The 17,930-nt window shown below is 37.7% G+C and overlaps 1 protein-coding gene across 1 annotated transcript; it reads right to left on the bottom strand.

Annotated features, from left to right (window-relative positions):
- Nucleotides 1-2,253: 2,253 nt before the first annotated feature.
- On the bottom strand, nt 2,254-16,595 carry LOC121986975 (two-component response regulator ORR6-like). The gene is made up of 6 exons (XM_042540896.1): nt 16,460-16,595; nt 6,633-6,641; nt 2,677-2,714; nt 2,494-2,571; nt 2,379-2,429; nt 2,254-2,307 (listed from the first exon to the last, which is right to left on the bottom strand). Exons 1-6 carry the CDS (start codon nt 16,593-16,595, stop codon nt 2,254-2,256), a joined length of 366 nt encoding a protein of 121 aa, XP_042396830.1.
- Nucleotides 16,596-17,930: the final 1,335 nt, after the last annotated feature.

Here is a 17,930-nt window from a genome sequence, read left to right as displayed (position 1 = left end):
TAAGAGGGATTCCTACATTGGTGAGTCATATGTCCTTGTTCACCACATTGATAACATCTGACAGGGGCTTTATAGTAAACCTGTGGTGACCGTTGTGGTGGTCACTACGATAGCTGCTGCGGTGGTTGCTGTTGTGAAGGACAAGTATTTTAAGGGCGAGCTAGCCGATTTTTCTGGTCCCCTCTCCCTGCTGGTTTCTTATTTTATTACTTTTTAGCCGCTAGTGCACGCTAAAAGGCCTCTGACACCGTTGAGAGTGAATGAAGATAGAGGGCATCTTGCAAGGCCAAGCGCAGACCCCCTAAGTAACGTGCCGCCTACTGCTTCTCTGTCTCGGATAGGTCATTTTGGGCCACTAGCTGGAAAAATTCTTCTGTATATTCATCAACAGATCTCGCACCCTGTCTTAATGAGTAAAGTTGTTGGAACAGAGTTTGAGTGTAGGCGAAGGGAAGGAAGTCCCCCTTTATATTTTCCTTCATATCTTCCTAGATTATTTGGGGTTTACATTGTTTGTCCCGAGAGCACCGCATTTGTTCTCACCATGCTGATGCTCGCCCTTTGAGACTGATGGCAATTAACTTCACTTTCATTTGATCTAGAACTCGCTTCTAGTCAAAGATCTACTCTACTTTGTTGATCCAGTCAAAGAAGTCCTCTGCTCACAATGAGCTAAAAAATTCAGGCAGATCTCGAAATCCGAAGTCTCTAATAGCCTCCTCTCATCCACGACGTTCCTGAGGTGAGTCCCTCCGGTGATATGAGTTCTCAAAGGAAGACTCAGATCCATGATCTAAAATCTCACGATCTTCGAGATTTTACACCGCTAAACACTGATTTATATCTGCAACTTGTCTCCGTCTTGATGTCCTGGACACTACGACCATGGTGCTCAACTTCCTCTATCAAAGCTTGCCTATTGTTGTGACCATGACTACAGCGACGATGACCCGCCATTGGTTATATTGATGACCTTCACGGGCTCTGATATCAATTGACGCCGGGCAGGATAGCGATTATCCTGCAGGTAGACACGAAGAGGAAGAAAATTGAGGAGAAGACAAGAAGAGGAACCTCTAAGAAGGAAACTTTTTATTAAAACCTGAGAATTAATTCCTCAACATCTAAACATGACTTTTATATAGAGCACAATAAGACTCAAATAAGGAAAGGAATTACAATAATTATAATTAATAGATCTTAATTTCAATCTTATAATGAAAGGAAATAAATTTTTACTCGAAAAGAAAAGTAATTAACTTAATGACCTTAACTCTAATAAAGAGAAAATTAAGACAAATCCTCTCTAAAAAATATCAAAAATATGAAAATTACTCTAAATATCTAAAAAATAAAAATGACCAAAAATAGCAAAAAGGCCTTGAAAAGGGTTTAAATTGTGGAATTTGGGCATGAAAATTGATGGTTGTGGTTACACTAGTAACAAATATAAGTTTTTGAATTATGCACATGTGATGATAGACAGAGTCTAATTCTGAGTCCTGAGTTAAAAGTTATGCTTGTTTGAAGTTTGAACACTCATATTAGGCTTCAACACGGGTTGAGCCTGCATCAAATTGGAACAACTTCATAACAATTACAATCCTTCTGCTTCAACTCAATATCTTAGAAGTTTGTGCTTGGTTTCTGATGAGTGATTCATAGAATCATACTGATCCATCAAGGAAATCCAAAAATTCTTACAACAAATACAATAGAGGATGAAAAGGAGAAGATATTGGAAGTGATAAGATGGTAACATTCTAAATCTTGCTTCACAATAATACTAATGGTAATCTAAATGCAGTCAGAAAAATAGTGAAAACAAGAAACTGGACAAAAATTTATGGAACATCAAAAACAAACAATTGATTGCTTATAAATACAAATGCAGACAATGAGAGCCATAGTAATAAAACTTGTGCTTCACTTTAATTAAACATATCATCACAAGGGAGTTAGGTGCAAAATCTAGAAACTAAATCAAATTAATGCTTATAGTAAAACAAACAATCAAATGAAATCCTACCGAAAAATCCAAAAATTAACCTATACTTTCACAGGTAAAGAAGCACGCTCAAAATAGAATATAAATCGAAAAGCACAAGGTGAGATCTATGGAAGATGATGAGGTCTCCATGATCACAGTTCCTTGCTCATGAAATGAATTCATTTCTAGACGAGAGCAAAGCCAAAGGAAATTGTGTGGACAGGAGACTCATCTTTCATCCTCCTCTGCCTTCTCCAGCTGCATCAGATGGCCTCACATGCTTCAACAAGAAATCTTCTACTTCTTCTTCCAAACATCTACAAGAACATCATTGAATTAGGAAAAAGATGATCATTTTTATTGAAATAATAGATTTTTTTAGATGAACATTTTCAGATGACATTATGATCACAGGGATTCCCCTCATCTTGGAGGATTCCTATCACAATATTAAGCTTTTTAGGGTTCGACATTTGAAATTGCAAGAAAAGGTTTATTCTCACCTTAATTCTCTTGAGCAACCCATATCCTGTCATTTTTGGCATCCAATTATCAGTAATGATCATGTTCACGTTTGGTTCCTACTAGAACAATGGAAGAGAGAAAATCCTCAAATTTTCCAATCAGAATCCCATCTATCGATCGATGAATCCAAGGGAAAAGGATATGGAAATATATTGACTCACCATTCCCAATAGCTCCAGCACTTTCGTCCCGTTGTTCACTGAAGGATTGAGAAAGTGCGATAAAGGGGGGGGGTGAATATCGCTCGTTAAAAACTATTCTTTTTAAGCATTAAAAACAAAGTAGTGTAGCAGAAAATAGAGACTCATTTCGGTTAGTTGGTTTGAAGCCTAGATCAACTCCTACTCCAAGGTTCGTGCTCCTTGATCGCATCATTGGGAAATCCACAAAAATTCTTCTTTTCGAAAATCTCGGAAAGAAGCAATGCGTATAATGAAATGTGTAAGATAGTAACAGCCTACTATCTTACTTGAAATAGAGTATAAAAACATGTTGAGTTTTGAGTTTAATTCAAAGTATTTTTCTTGGTTTTAGTTGTTATGGTAATGCATATATGTATGCATTTAGTCCCACATTGCTAAGCCAAGAAGGTTGGAAGAACTTATATATGGATCCCTTCCATCCTTGCTTAGCAAAGTTAAGGGGACCTACACGCATGCGCGGGTCGAGCCCAAATCAGGTGGTTTCGGAGGGTTCGAACTGGAAATCCATAAATCGGGTGCGACGCATGCGATCATTGCGCGCAGGGGGGGTGCAAATCCCCAGCTCGTGGGCCTCACGCTTGCAGGCGGCCTGGTTTATTTTTGCCAGTCCTTGGTTTGGTTTGGTTCTGTCCCGCATGAACCACCGACGCACCTGGTGAGGAAGCGACGCACTTCTTTAAATACACTACCTCTATTCGTGGTTCATTCACTCTCAAGCAGTTTACTTTCTCTCCTTCCCTCTCTCTGTCTTCTTCTTTATCGAGAGTTTGTCCTGAGGCTTGATTTTCGCGATCTGAGGTTGAGTCCGAGTGCGACGTTTGCAACGTTCATCTTGGAGTGCACCTACGGACGACGCGAGTGGTTGTCGGATCTTGAGAGAATTTTGTCGGAAAGCCTTTGCACCATGGGCGGCAATAAATTCTCTAAAGACAATTGGCACGCCGACGCTTCAACTGGAACAATTTCTGACTCTTACTCTTTTATTTACCTGTTTATTGCATGCTTGCTATTTTCATGCAATTTACTACTGTTTAGTACTCTCCTATCAACAACAATTTTAGAGAATTTATTGTAAGCATCAATAGACATGATGAATGATAGAGTAACGGGGTCTGATGAGGCTAGCGCCAGACCCGAGAAATTTTTCGGGCAAAACTTGAGATGTTGGCAACAACGGATGAAATTTTGGCTTACTATGCTAGGGCTATTCTCCGTTATAGAAACAGATCCTCCTTCACCTGATGAAGAGGAACCTACCTATAGTGCTGCCTTACAGAGATTTAAGCAAAGGAATTATCTCTGCCATCGGAGGATCCTGTCTGCCCTCTCAAACGCACTATTTGATGTATACTGCTCAACGGCTTCGGCTAAAGAGCTGTGAAAATATTTGGATAAAAAATACAACTCTGAAGATTCTGGTATAGAAAAGTATACTGTGACAAAATTCCTAAACTTCAAAATGGTTGAAGGCAAATCTGTGGTTGAGCAGACACATGAATTCCAAGTTCAAATTCATGGTCTTGCTGAAGGAGATATGTCATTACCCAAAAAATTTCAGGTCTTGTCTATCATCGAAAAATTACCTCCGAGTTGGGAAGATTTTGGCATGACTCTTAAACATAGGAGAGGTAAAATCTCTCTAGAAGATTTGATGATTGCCTTAAATATCAAAGAAGAACATCGGAAGCAACATAAAGATGATGATAAAAGAATGCCTATGGATTTTATTCCAAAGGCAAACGTAGTAGTCTCATCTGCTAAGAAAAATTCAAAAATCAGAAAATGAAGAACAAGATGAAACCCAAACCAAAGGTTCAAAAGAAAAATGGAACCAAGCCGTGCTGGGCATGTGGACAAGTTGGACATTATGCCAAATTCTGCCCTAAGAAAAAGGACAAGAAGAAAATCCAGAGCAATATGTCCAACACCAAGGCACAAGCAAATGTTGTGACTGCTAGTGACGGCACCAGCGATAGGTTTGTTACCTTCAAACCCGAACTAAACTTGATCTATCAACCCAATGAATGGTTAGTTGATACAGGTGCTAATGTGCACTGTTGTGCTGATCGCTCTGCCTTCCTTACTTATCAAGTAATTGAAGGCACTTCCGTGACCATGGGGAACCATTCTGCAGCCAGGGTATTTGGGATAGGACAAGTTGACCTGAGGTTCACCTTTGGAAAAATCCTGTCACTGCATGAGGTGCATCATGTACCAGTGGTCCGTCGGAATTTGATTCGCGGGTCAAAGTTAGTCAGCGCTAGTTATGAGCTGAACTTTAAATGTAATAAAGTTGTAATATTACATTTAGGAACATTTATTGGAAAAGGTTACCTTAATGAAGGTTTATTTAAACTCAATGTAGAAAATGCTACTTTAAATAAATCTACTGATATTAGTTGTTCATATAACATTGAGTCTTATGATATATGGCATGACAGATTAGGACATGTCAATTTTAATATCGTAAAAAGGATGATGAATCTAGACATGATTCCTAAGCATGCTATAAATGATAAGAAAAAATGTAAAGTTTGTGTGCAATATAAACAACCCCGTAAACCTTTCAAATCAGTTGATAGAAATTCTGATATTTTAGAATTGATTCATACTGACTGTTGTGAGTTTAACGGTGTAATAATAAGAGACCATAAACGGTATTTCATTACCTTCATTGATGATCACTCTCGTTATTGTTATGTTTATTTGCTGAAAACTAAGGATGAAGCTTTAGATAAATTTATGATTTTTAAATCTGAAGCTGAGAATCAAACAAATAAATCTATTAAGAGGTTAAGGTCTGATAGGGGTGGAGAGTTTACCTCGAACCTGTTTCAAAAATTCTGTCAAGATGTAGGTATAATTCACGAGGTAACTGCTCCATATAGTCCTCAATCCAACGGTATAGCAGAACAAAAAAATTGAACCCTTGAAGATATGATTAATTCCATGTTAGGCAGTTCTGGGTTACCCAACTTCATGTGGGGGGAGGCTCTATATACTGCATGTCATGTGTTAAATATGTCCCCATGAGATCTAGGGATAAAAGCCCATATGAGCTTTGGAAAAGCCAGAGGACAAGTTTGAAATACCTTAAAGTGTGGGGTGCCTTGCAAAGGTACTAGTACCTGAACACAGAAGGAAAAAACTTAGTCCAAAGACCGTAGATGGTATCTTCTTGGGTTATGCTCAAAATAGTATTGCATATAGGTTTCTGATTATTAAATTTGAAATTTCTGGAATAGATGCAAATACTATTGTAGAACTTTGCGATGCTACATTTTTTGAGGATATATTTCCTATGAAGACGAAAACACCTCAGTCTATATCTGGTATTCCTATTAGAGATAATCCTGCCGCCGTAGAGGTTCCATTATCCGTAGTAGGTACACCTTCCTCAAGTCACTCTAGACTAGATGAATCTAGTGAGTATACAGAACCGAGAAGGAGCAAGAGGCAATGTGTGTCTACGGATTTAGGTCAGGATTTTATCACCTATAATATAGATGGTGACCCTGTGACATATAGAGATGCTATGACTTCTCCTGAAGCTAAGCACTGGAAAGAGACCATTAAAAGTGAAATTGACTCTATTATCTCTAATGCCACTTGGGAGTTGGTAGATTTACCTCCTGAGTGTACCACTATAGGATGTAAATGGGTGTTTAAGAGAAAACTAAAACCTGATGGGTCAGTAGATAAATTCAAAGCCCGCCTAGTTGCTAAGGGATTCAAACAAAAAGAAGGGATTGACTATTTTGACACTTATTCTCCTGTTACCAGAATTACTACAATCCGAGTGTTAATAGCATTGACATCCATATATCATCTTGAGGTCCATCAAATGGATGCCAAAATGACATTCCTTAATGGAGATCTTGAAGAAGAGATATATATGGATCAGCCTGAGGGACATGTAGTCTCTGAAAATGAGAATAAAGTCTGTAGGTTAGTCAAATCTCTTTATGGTTTGAAGCAACCCCCAAAGCAGTGGCACGAAAAATTTGATAGAGCTATGCTATCGTTTGGCTTTGAAATGAATGACTCTGATAAATGTGTGTATGCTAAAATGAAAGGTGATAATTGTATTATCTTATGTTTATATATAGATAATATTCTACTTTTTGGTTCTAACCTTTCTATTATTAATGAGACTAAGGCCCTCTTAAGTGGTAAGTTTTATATGAAGGATATGGGCTGTGCTGACATGATTTTAGGGCTGAAGTTGACTCGTTCAACTGATGAAATAGCAATTTCTCAGTCACTCTATGTTGAGAGAGTATTAGAGAAATATGGTTATAGCCAAGTTAAATCTGTCGTCACACCCTATGATCCTTCAAAAACTCTCCACAATAATAAGAGTGGTGTGGCAGTATCTCAATTAAGATACTCACAAATCATAGGTAGTCTAATGTATTTAGCAAATTGTTCTAGACCTAATATTTCTTTTGCTATAATGAAATTGAGCAGGTTTACCAGCTGTCCGGACAGAACGCATTGGGATGCATTAGATAGAGTACTCAGATACCTAAAAGGCACTATATCCTTGGGCTTGTGGTATGGGAGATTTCCTGCAGTCCTAGAGGGATATAGTGATGCTAGTTGGATAGCTAACACTGCTGAGTCTAAAGGCGTTACTGGTTATGTCTTTACACTTGAAGGCGGTGTAGTTTCTTGGAGGTCTGTTAAACAGACGATTATAACCTGTTCTACATCTGAGGCAGAATTGTGTGCTTTGGATACCACAGTAACTGAAGCTGATTGGCTTAAGGGTCTTCTTTTGAAATTCCCTTGATGATGAAGTCAATACCTTCTATTTCAGTACACTGTGATAATCAAACAACAATAGCTAAGATTAGAAGCTCCAAGTATAACCATAAATAGAAGAGACATGTACGAATAAGATTAAAGTCTATTCGTGAGCTAGTGTCTCTTGGAGTGGTGTCATTGGACTTTGTAAGTTCAAAGGACAATATTGCTGATCCACTCACTAAAGGACTTGATTATGAGAAAATCAAGAGATCCAGTAAGGGAATGGGACTGAGGCCTATCCTGGTTTCACCTATAGCGACAACCCAACCTATCTGATTAGAGATCCCAAGAAGTAGGTTCAATGTGGTATAAACAAGTTATAAGGGTGAACCGTAAGCATCAAATTGATTGAGATGTAATCTCATAGTCTCTTCCCTGGATAGATGCTTGACTGCTAGTAAGGATGAGCTTAGGAGCTCTTAATGAGTTCAAGGTCTTAATGACAAGATGCTCGCAGTACATCCTTGGAGAACTCACCTATGTAAGTGTAACTGTGTGGCCGCAGTGTGGGGGTCTAGGCAAATCTCCTTAGCACTTATGAAACAAGATTCGGTGGCATGGCCGTAATGCACCAACCCAGAAGGATTCAACCGTCGCCCGTGATGAGTTGTTACCAATTGATTTTCACATATAAAAGGTTTAAGTTCAAAACTGAGTTCACTTCAAACCTATGTGAATAAGATTGGTGTACTTAGGTGAAAATTCAAATCGGAAGGTATTTTCACTAAAAGCTCATTGCAACCAAGCCTCAGGACAAGTCTCTATTTTTTGACCAAAATAATTTGAATTAGTGGGAGATTGTTGAGTTTTGAGTTTAATTCAAAGTATTTTTCTTGGTTTTAGTTGTTATGGTAATGCATATGTGTATGCATTTAGTCTCACATTGCTAAGCTAAGAAGGTTGGAAGAGCTTATATATGGATCCCTTCCATCCTTGCTTAGCAAAGTTAAGGGGACCTACACGCATGCGCGGGCCGAGCCCAAATCAGGTGGTTTCAGGGGGTTCGAGTCGGAAATCCATAAATCGGGCGCGACGCACGCGATCATCGACGCACCTAGCAAGGCGCGTGAGGAAGCGACGCACTTCTTCGTTGGCGAAGCGGTATCCCGCGCGTGAGGAAGCGACGCACTTCGAACCGGCGCACGCTTTGGTTCGCTTGCGAACCAGTGCTTCAGGGTGAATAAATACACTACCTCTATTCGTGGTTCATTCACTCTCAAGCAGTCTACTTTCTCTCCTTCCCTCTCTCTGTCTTCTTCTTTACCGAGAGTTTGTCCTGAGGCTTGGTTTCCGCGATCTGAGGTTGAGTCCGAATGCGACGTTCGTCTTGGAGTGCACCTACGGATGATGCGAGTGGTTGTCGGATCTTGGGAGAATTTTGTCGGAAAGCCTCTGCACCATAGGCAGCAATAAATTCTCTAAAGACAGTCGGCACGCCGACGCTTCAACCGGAAGATACCAATTTCTAACTCTTACTTTTTTTATTTACCTGTTTATTGCATGCTTGCTATTTTCGTGCAATTTACTACTGTTTAGTACTCTCCTATCAACAACAAAACAAGCTAAATAAAATATACTGATACTAGATATAGAATGAAGCTCAGTCGATACTTATTAAATGGATCAGCAACTTACTTAGAAATGAGTGGTAGACTTGTCGCATGAATAGGAGCTTTGCACAGAGATGAACGCAGAACCAATACCCAGCCTCGGACCTTGAGCTCCACTTTTATAAGAATCGTCAACGTTAGGTCGACTGATCCTTGGGTTCGGTCGACCAAACCTACTCCCTTCCTTCTTGGCTGAGATCATATGCTGATTTGATCTTCGGGCATTAATGATATTTAATGGTTCGGTCGAACGATCACCTTATTCGGTCAATCGAACAGTGAGTTTCCTTATTTGTCGAGATTCTTCATTAATGCACCTTTAATGTGATGATCATTCGGTAGACTGATCCTTGTGTTCAGTCAACCGATCAGGTTGGCTTTCCATGTTTTCTTTTTATCAAACTGATCTTTGCCACATCATCAGAGTTTGGTCGACTGATCCTTTGGTTCGGTTGACCAATCAGGCCTTGATTGGACTTTGCTCTGCTTTGGTTTGAACTAGTCTCTGATCTGAGTTGGCCTTGTTCGGTCGACTGGTCCTCATGTTTGATTGACCGATTAGGTCGAACCTACAAAATAGAGTTATACAAAATATTCCTGTAAAACAGAGATTAACACAGTAATAATATATATGATGCATGAGAAATATTAAACAGTAGAACTGTCTTGATCTCAACTTAGAAATCTTCTCGGTTACTTCAGTTGGATTAGCGACATTAGGTTGTTCCTTTCAGGAACACGACCCCACTGTCACTCCTCCAATTGTTTACCTCAACCTACCTACCAAACATTGGTCCTCTAGACTTGGTTTGACTTTTCACTTAGCCTTGATCGGCTCACCAAGACTTTCTCTCAATCTTTGGTCCTCTAGATCTCTTGATCTCACTGCTAAGTGTCGGGTCCTCTCGACCCACTTGGACTTTCCACCTGGGTTTCATGGTATGCTAAGACTTTCCTGCCTAGCCTCTGACTAGGACTTTCTCAGTTGAGTAAACAACCTGCACACTTGGTCAACTTATTAGATCACAACAAGACTTAACTTGAACATTTGATAATATCAAAACTTAGGTTCGATTCTGGTGCAACCTGTACGAACAATCTCCCCCTTTTTGATGTTTGGAAACTTAAGGTTCGTAGTTAAGTTTAAATAGTATATAGAGTTAAATAAACAAGCATTTTAACTCTTTTCTCCCCTTGAGTTATAAAACACCACCTTAATTCACTATCTCTCTCCCTTTGACACACATCAAAAATAGGGAAAACAACCAAAGTCACTAGTTTTGAAAATTTGAAAAAGTTAAAAATTTTGAACTATAAAAAATTCTCTAAAAAAATGACTAAGTGTTAAAACTTTTAAGAAATCAAGATATGTTTGAATTCACTAAAATTTATAAGTTATAAAAACATAAGAAACTATAGATAAATTTTGAAATTAGTTTTGAAAAATTGGTAAAGGTGAATTTTGAATATTTGTAAAGACAAATTTGTGAAATTATGATAAAGGGAAAATTTGAAAATAATTTTGAAAATTAGGTAAAGGCAAACTTGAAAATTTTATAAAGGTAAATTTGAAAATAATTTTGAAAATTTTGTAAAGGAAAATTTGAAATTTTTATAAAGGTAAAATTTTAAAATAATTTTGAAAATTTTGTAAAGGTAAATTTGAAAATGTTATAAAGAAAAATTTGAAAATAATTTTGAAGATTTTGGAAAGGCAAATTAGAAAATCTAGGAAATTAGTAAACACAAAATTTTGACAATTTTATGAATGAAAATTTAAAAATTTTGTAAAGTAAATAATTTTGAAAAATTGTGAAAATTTAAGCATTCCCTAAAATTGATAAGTACCTAAAGTCTAAGCATGCACAAGTACTTGAGATTAGATTTATAGTTGAGTATAATTAGTTAAAGATTTAGTATTTAAGTTTGTTTATTATATATTGTTCAACTTTATTTAAGATTAATTAAGTTAATTGATTTTGGATTAAGTTAAGTCATTTTAGGATTTAAGAATGTTTGAGTGAGTTGACTAAATGATTTGGTTTTTATTAATTATGAGTTACTTAAGAATTGTTAAGGTTGTTTGTTTTAGATAAAGATTAATTTAGTATCATTTTTTAATTAAGTTAATTTTGAATTTATCAAGTAATTAATTTTGAAGTTATTAATTAATTACTTTTTTGAATTATTATTTGAGTTATTTATTTTTATTTGTTTAATTAGTTAAGATTAATTGGCTAGATGATCATTATTTTAAATTGTTGGTTTTAGATTTTAATAATTTGATTTAGGATTTTAATTGTTGATTTTACATTATATTAGGATTAAAGTAATTTATTAAAGTTAATGTTTTAATTTGAAATTCTTTAAGGATTAATCATGTGTATTATTTAAAAACTTTAGGGTTAGTTTAAATTAATTTAATTAATTGTTAAACTTTATTTTAAGTTGTTGATTAAGTTGTTGAAAGTAATTAATTTTAGTTTAGTTTTGAATAACTTTAAGTTTAAAATAATTAAGTTTAAAATAATTAATAATTTTAAAATAATTAAGTTTAGAATAATTTTAATTAAGTTTAAAATAATTTAGTTTAGTTTTGAATAATTTTAAGTTTAAAATAATTTTCATTAAGTTTAAAATAATTTAGTTTTTAAAAGAATTTTAATTAAGTTTGATTAAAGTAAGTATTTTGAAAAAGTTTGTTGAACTCATGTTAGATTCAAACGTAGTTTTGGGTTAATCAAGCAAGCTTCCTATGAATAAGTTTTCAGTTCAGTGCCGAGGCATATGACTTTCTTGTGTATCAACGGTGGACCACTTGCTGAATACTTTCTAAAATAGTCCTGTCCAAAAAACTTAATACTAAGTTTTGGTCTAACTAGCCCATGTTTGATTGGGATAGCTTCAGTCAGATCCACTAAGTCTAGTGCACCAGGTATAATACATAAGATTGAACCTAGACATGCATTCGATAAAATTTTCTTAACGTACTATCATCCCAATTCATTCTGATGCTATGTTATTAGGGTTTGGTAAACCCTTTTAACTAACAATTTTAAACTAACAGAATAAAGAGAAGATGCATGACCTGATATATAACAGGTAAGTATGCATGATCATGGCAAGTCAATCAATTTAAGCAATTCATATTATTTATTATTTTGTTGTTGTTTTATTATTTTTATTGTTATAGATATTATTATTATTATTTATTATTATTATTTTGTTATTATTTACTATTATTATTATAGTTGTTTTAATAATATTATTATTATTATTATTATTAATTAGTCTTATAATTAAATGGTACGTGATTATAATTACGTTTGTGGAAATTTTGTTCTAGATTTGATTTTGATTTGTAACTTAAATCTAGATTTTGTGAGTTTATAAAATTATTAATAATATTTTTTAGTTTATCAATTTTATTTTTCAAAAGATTATTTTATTTTTCTAGTTTTCTAAAATTTAATTTTGTATTTAATTTATAGTTTAGTTTCTTATTTTTATTTTCTAAATTTTAGTTAAATTTTGTTTATTGTTAATTAATTTTAGATAATTATTATTTTAATTTAAATTTAAATTATCTTGAGTAAATAATTTTTGATTAACTAGATCTAGTTCTTGATTAAGATTTGGATTTGATCAATTTTAGTTATATTGGAATTAATTAAGTTTTTATTAATTAGATTATTTTTGTTAAGTAATGTTAATGTAGGATTTTCATGCTTTTTTTAATTTATACAATTTAAATAGGAAAGATCTAAAGCATGTAAATTTTCATGTAAAATACATTGATTTACCTTAATTTCTCCCCCTAAGTCCTTGGGTCTTCTCTTTGGGCACTGAAATTTGTAATGTCCTTTTCTTTTCCACTTGAAGCATTCAATATGGTCCTTCCTTTTCTGGGCTCTAGGCATTGGTTCCTACTTTACCTCTGGTTATGCAGATCAGTTCTTTGGACATTTACTTTTGCAGTGCCCTTTTGAATACTCATTAGGATTCTTTCCCTTGACATTTGTCATCTCGGTTTCAGGCTTGAGCGTTTGGTCGGACTCGAGTTCAGATCCATCTGCCTCCTCCTAAACGATTAGTGCCATGAAGTTGATTTGGTCCTGATCTTCTAAATCTATCTCTGAGGATAGCTATCCGGATTTGGACTCAGATTCGAACTCACTTTTACCTTGATCTTCTAGCCTCAACAGAGTCTCGTGAAGCTCGATCAATCTGGTCCACAATTCGAATGTGTTCTTGTAATTTTCTAATTGACACACAATTTCATTAGGCAAAATATTTATTAACATATTCATTACCTTTGTGTTCGCTTCTAAGTTTCGAGGAGGTTGTCTTAGTGTAATCCAGTTGTCGAAATTGTTACAAAACATTCCATCATTCGCCTCCAAGAATTGAAATAAACTTGATCGTACAGTGGAGGTTCATAGATACTTCTCCCTTCTTGATAGGATGTCGACATTCTTACAAGAAAAAATTGAAAATTAATTTCCAAGACTTTCGTCTTGGGATTAGTAGTACGAGATAAGGAAAAAAAATATTACTTACAAATTAAAGAAAATACTTTTTTAAGAAAAAGAAAACATTTTTAAAATTTCTTGAAAAATGGTTAAGTAATTTTAGAGCTACTAGGCTCTGATACCAATTGAAGGATCGAGAAAGTGCGACAGAGGGTGGCGTGAATATCGCTCATTAAAAACTATTCTTTTGAAGAGTTAAAAACAAAGTAGTGCAGTGGAAAATAGAGACTCATTTTGGTTATTTGGTTCGAAGTCTAGGTCGATTTCTACTCCAAGGCTCATAATCCTTGATCGCACCATTGGACAATCCACTAAAACTCTTCTTTCCAAAAACCTCATAAAGAAGTAGTGCGTACAATAAAATATGTAAGATAGTAATAACCTACTATCTTACTTGAAATAGAGTACGAAAACAAGCTAAATAAAATATACCAACACTACATGTAGAATGAAGCTCGGTCGGTACTTCTTGAATGGAGCAACAGATTGCTTGGAGATTAGTGGTAGACTTGTCACATGAATAGGAGCTTTGCGTAGAGATGAACACAGAACCAATACCCAGCCTTGGACCTTGAGCTCCACTTTTATAGGAATTGTCAACGTTCGATCGACCAATCCTTAGATTCGGTTGACCGAACCTGCTCCCTTCCTTCTTCGCTGAGATTGGATGCTAATTTGATCTTCGAGCATTAATGACATTTAATGGTTCGGTTGATCGATCACCATATTTGATCGACTGAACAGTGAGTTTCCTTATTCGTTGATATTCTTCATTAATGCGCCTTTAATGTGATGATCATTCGGTTGACCGGTCCCTGTGTTCGGTTGATCGATCAGGTTAGCTTTCCATGTCTACTTCTGATTGAACTGATCTTTGCCACATCATCAGAGTTCGGTCGACCAATCCTTTGGTTCGGTCGACCAATCCTTTGGTTCGGTCGACTGATCAGACGTTGATCAGACTTTGCTCTGCTTTGGTCTGAACTAGTCTCTGATCTGAGTTAACCTTGTTCAGTCGACTGATCCTTCTATTCGGTTGACCGATCATGCCAAACCTGTAAAACAGAGTTATACAGAATATTCCTGTAAAACAGAGATTAGCACAGTAATAATATATGCGATGCATGAGAAATATTAGACAGCAGAACTGCCTTGATCTTAACTTGGAAACCTTCCGGATTTCTTCAGTTGGATCAGTGACCTTAGGTTGTTCCTTTCAGGAACACAACCTCACTATCACTTCTCCAGTTATTTACCTCAACCTACCTACCAAACATTGGTCCTCTAGACCTGTTTGGATTTTTCTCTTTGCTTTGATCGGCTTGCTAGGACTTGCTCTCGATCTTCGATCCTCCAGATCTCTCGATCTCACTGTCAAGTGTCGGGTCCTCTCGACCCACTTAGACTTTCCACCTGAGTTCCACGATCTTCTAAGACTTTCCTACCTAGCCTCCAACTAAGACTTTCCCAGTTGAGTAAACAACCTGCACACTTGGTCAAATTGTTAAATCACAATAAGACTTAACTTGAACATTTGACAACATCAAAACTTAGGTTCGATTCTAGTGCAACTTGCACCAACATTCACAACCGTGACAGCGATCAAGCAATCAAAGAAAGGGGGGGGGAGGGGGGGACCCTAATTAACCGAGAAGAAAGAAGAGAAGGCAGTGAGTTCATGAAGGATCGATCGTCTCCTACCATGGTACTTGGAACTTCAGAGAAGTGCCGCGATGACCTCCCGGTCGATCGAGCTATCGCCCACCGCCAGCGCATGGATCATCGTCTGATCCCCTTCGGCTCCAAATCCTCTTGCTCCTCTCACTGGCAACGACATTGCAGCTCTACGATCAACAACAAGAAAATTGATCAAACAAGAGGTAGATCGATCATGCATTTTCTGCCCTTCAAATCATGAGGTAGTTAAGAAGGTGAAGGATATATAAAGAGCAAACGCAAACAGTCGGTGGGCGAGTAGCAGATGATGATCCAAAAGGAGGAAACGGAGGAAAAAGAGGAGTTATGTGTTGGCATTTCTCGTCTTCATCTTCGCCTTCAACTTCTCCTTCAACGACAACTGGAAGGGAAACCTAGAGGGGCCTCAAAACAGAATGAAGAAGTGCAGCGACTTGTTGTTGGATTCCGTGGTTATTTTGATGTGATCAACCAAGTTAGGTTAGGTCCTGTTTGGTTTTGATCCCTGTGTCTAAGTGTGCAGGAGCTTAGGAGCACAGGATGTCGAGCGAAAGACGCAGCTAGCGAGAAGGATGACATGGGAAGGGAGCTGACGAACTCGGTGCATCCGAGGGATGAAAGGGTTGCGAAAGAGTACACCGGTGGGGGCACCCTCCATGCTTATTGAGGGTGCCCTCAACCTAGTCTTTGTAGCCATTTGGCAATGGATAAAGCTTTATCCGTTGCCTTGCTGGAGGTGCTCTCAAGCAGTAGATAAGATTTTCCAGGGGCTATAAAATGACTCTTGGACCTAGGAAAGAAACAACAACTTTAGAACAACTACTGAAATCATTTTCTAGTGATTTCCTGAGCTTTTCAAAGAGTGTAAGAGGCTTCTCCGCCTACAGAGAAGGAGATTTTTCTAGTAAAGCTTTGTAACCGCCTTCGATTAACAACCACCTAGGTTGTAACCAAGTCAAATCCGTTTGTCTCTTTTTTTTTTAATTAGTTGTTCATTTCAGTTTATTTTTAATTTGATATTGCTACTAATATTTGTTGGAAAGAAGAAAGAAGAAAAGGCAGTGAGTTCATGAAGGATCGATCGTCTCCTACCATGGTACTTGGAACTTCGGAGAAGTGCCGCGATGACCTCCCGGTCGATCGAGCTATCGCCCACCGCCAGCACATGGATCATCGTCTGCTCCCCTTCGGCTCCAAATCCTCTTGCTCCTCTCACTGGCAACGACATTGCAGCTCTACGATCAACAACAAGAAAATTGATCAAACAAGAGGTAGATCGATTATGCATTTTCTGCCCTTCAAATCATGAGGTAGTTAAGAAGGTGAAGGATGTTAGGACCAAAAGTAGCTAGAGGGGGGGGGGGTGAATAGCTCGTCGCGTTCGCTCGGTGGTCGGCGTTGCTTGGCGTTGCTTGTTTCTTCAAAGATGTGCAGCGGAAATACAAAGAAACAATCCACACAACGCTAACAAGGTTGGTTTACTTGGTATCCACCTCACAAGAGGTGACTAATCCAAGGATCCACACCAACACACACACCCTCCACTAATAAAACTCTCCTTTATGGTAACTACCAAGGGCGGAGAAGCCCTACAAGAGTCAATACAAGAAGAGAGGGAAAGGATACAAGAAATACAAGCTTACAAGCTTACAATGAGTATAAACCCTAACTCTAGCTTCTCTTCTTGGCTATGATCTGCCTCTTGACTTGGAGAACTTCCAAGATCCTTCAAGAACTGGCGATCTGAGCTTTGTAAGTGCTGTGGAGGAGCTGGCGAGAGATCTGGAGTGAATCGGTGAAGAGATGCCGAAGGAATCGTGCGCCTGCGGCCTTTATCGACGCCAACGGTCGGATCCCGATCGATTCGAAAGTTCCCAATCGATCGGGGAGGCTTTGGATCGATCCACGGATCGATCCAGAGCGCCTCTGTGCTCTGGGAAAAATGCCTGGATCGATCCATGGATCGATCCAGCCCTTATCGCGCGAAGCAGCTGCGTCCCAATCGATCCACTGATCGATTGGGACATCTGGATCGATCCACGGATCGATCCAGCGGCTCTCTGTTCGCTAGGAAAGGCTTGGATCGATCCACTGATCGATCCAGCTCCTGGATCGATCCACTGATCGATCCAGTACTTGGTTTTTGCCCAAAACCAAGTCCCAAGCCTACCAAACCAACACCCGGTCAACCTTGACCTGTTGGTACACCATGCCTAGCATCTGGTCACTCCTTTGACCTGCTAGGACTTCCCACCAAGTGTATGGTCAATTCCTTTGACCCACTTGGACTTTTCTATTCATGCCAAGTATCTGGTCACTCCCTTTGACCTACTTGGACTTCCATCAGATGTCTGGTCAATTCCTTTGACCTATCCGTATTTCCTCGTGCCAAGTATCCAGTCAATCCTTTGACCTACTTGGACTTCCCAACACCAGATGTCCGATCATCCTTGATCCATCTGGATTTTCTCTTGCCTGACTTCACTCACCAGGACTTTCACCTAGTTTCACTCACTAGGGTTTTCCATCTGCCTAGCTTCACTCACTAGGGCTTTCACCTGGC

This window comes from Zingiber officinale, chromosome 5B (assembly GCF_018446385.1).
Source record: "Zingiber officinale cultivar Zhangliang chromosome 5B, Zo_v1.1, whole genome shotgun sequence".
Lineage (NCBI taxonomy): Eukaryota > Viridiplantae > Streptophyta > Magnoliopsida > Zingiberales > Zingiberaceae > Zingiber > Zingiber officinale.
Note: the sequence above shows the minus strand (reverse complement) of the source record. Positions and strands in the feature narration are given on the sequence as shown.

Excerpts from the sequence above, each read along its gene's own strand:
- LOC121986975 (XM_042540896.1), bottom strand. The coding sequence starts at position 16,595 with ATGTCGTTGCCAGTGAGAGGAGCAAGAGGATTTGGAGCCGAAGGGGAG. Across the intron at positions 2,430-2,493 it reads GGTTGCTCAAGAGAATTAAG|GAATCCTCCAAGATGAGGGG; the intron begins GTGAGAATAAAC and ends ATATTGTGATAG. Across the intron at positions 2,308-2,378 it reads TCATAATGTCATCTGAAAAT|ATGTTTGGAAGAAGAAGTAG; the intron begins GTTCATCTAAAA and ends ATGTTCTTGTAG.